Here is a 1,087-nt window from a genome sequence, read left to right on the forward strand (position 1 = left end):
AAGCAGTCGAGCTGAACTTATACGACAAGCAGCACTCATTATATGGGATGAAGCTCCAATGGTAAAGAGAGCAACCATTGAGGCAGTCAATAGGACTTTTCAAGACATCATGAACAACTTTGAACCATTTGGGAGTAAAGTAATGGTATTTGGGGGATATTTTCGCCGGGTTCTTCCAGTTGTCCCTCGAGCAACAAGACAACAAATAGTTAATGAAAGTTCAGTACGATCATATCTTTGGGAAAAAATGCATAAATTGCATTTGCCACGGAATATGAGAGTGCAAAATGATCATCAATTCGCGGAATACTCGATCAAAATCGGCAATGGAACAGAACGAACTGTAGGAGAAGACTTCATCTCACTTCCAAAAGACATAGTACTTTCCTCCAACAACAACAACTCTCCAGAGCTCAATTTAATCAACTTTGTCTTCTCAGACCTACCAAAAATGCTGAATCATCAGAATATATGACACAAAGGGCGATTCTATCCAGTACAAATGAAAACGTTGATCTCATAAACGAAAAAATGATTGATCTTTTTCCGGGTGAAACTAAAGAGTTCCTCAGTTATGATATGGCAATTGATGACATAAATAATTACTATCAACTAGAGTTTCTCAACATATTACTTCCAAATGGAGTTCTACCTCATCGATTAGTGTTGAAAATAAATTGTCCAATAATGCTCTTGAGAAATCTAGATCCTTCAAATGGGCTCTACAATGGGAGTAGGATGGTTTGTCGTCAATTCAGTACACATGTTATACATGCAGAGATAACTACCGGGCAATACTCTGGCAAACATGTATTCATGCAGAGATAACTATCGGGCAATACTCTGGCAAACATATATTCATTCCGCATATACCATTAAGTCCTGTAAATGATGAAGGATATCCATTCAAATTTATACGGAAACAGTTTTCTGTACGTCTATGTTTTGCAATGACAATCAACAAGGCCCAAGGACAGACAATACCTCACGTAGGAATATATCTTCCACAACATGTATTCTCACATGGACAGTTATACGTTGCACTTTCAAGAGGAATTTCTATGACAAATACAAAGGTTTTAGTTAA

General features: G+C 37.4%; 2 protein-coding genes across 2 annotated transcripts in view; both read left to right on the forward strand.

The window, feature by feature from the left end:
• Positions 1-475, forward strand: part of LOC111380627 — an 8,378-nt gene extending 7,903 nt beyond the window's left edge. Inside the window, exon 2 of the mRNA XM_023004243.1 lies at positions 7-475. Within this exon, the coding sequence (XP_022860011.1) occupies positions 7-475 (469 nt within the window). The remainder of the gene's footprint in view (positions 1-6) is intronic.
• LOC111380628 lies at positions 472-828 on the forward strand. The gene has a single exon (XM_023004244.1). It carries the CDS (start codon positions 472-474, stop codon positions 826-828), a length of 357 nt encoding a protein of 118 aa, XP_022860012.1.
• The last annotated feature ends 259 nt before the right edge of the window (positions 829-1,087 follow it).

This window comes from Olea europaea, unplaced genomic scaffold (assembly GCF_002742605.1).
Source record: "Olea europaea var. sylvestris unplaced genomic scaffold, O_europaea_v1 scaffold2179, whole genome shotgun sequence".
NCBI lineage: Eukaryota > Viridiplantae > Streptophyta > Magnoliopsida > Lamiales > Oleaceae > Olea > Olea europaea.

What these genes read in the sequence shown, in the direction of transcription:
- LOC111380628 (XM_023004244.1), top strand. Translation starts at nt 472, where the DNA reads ATGACACAAAGGGCGATTCTATCCAGTACAAATGAAAACGTTGATCTC.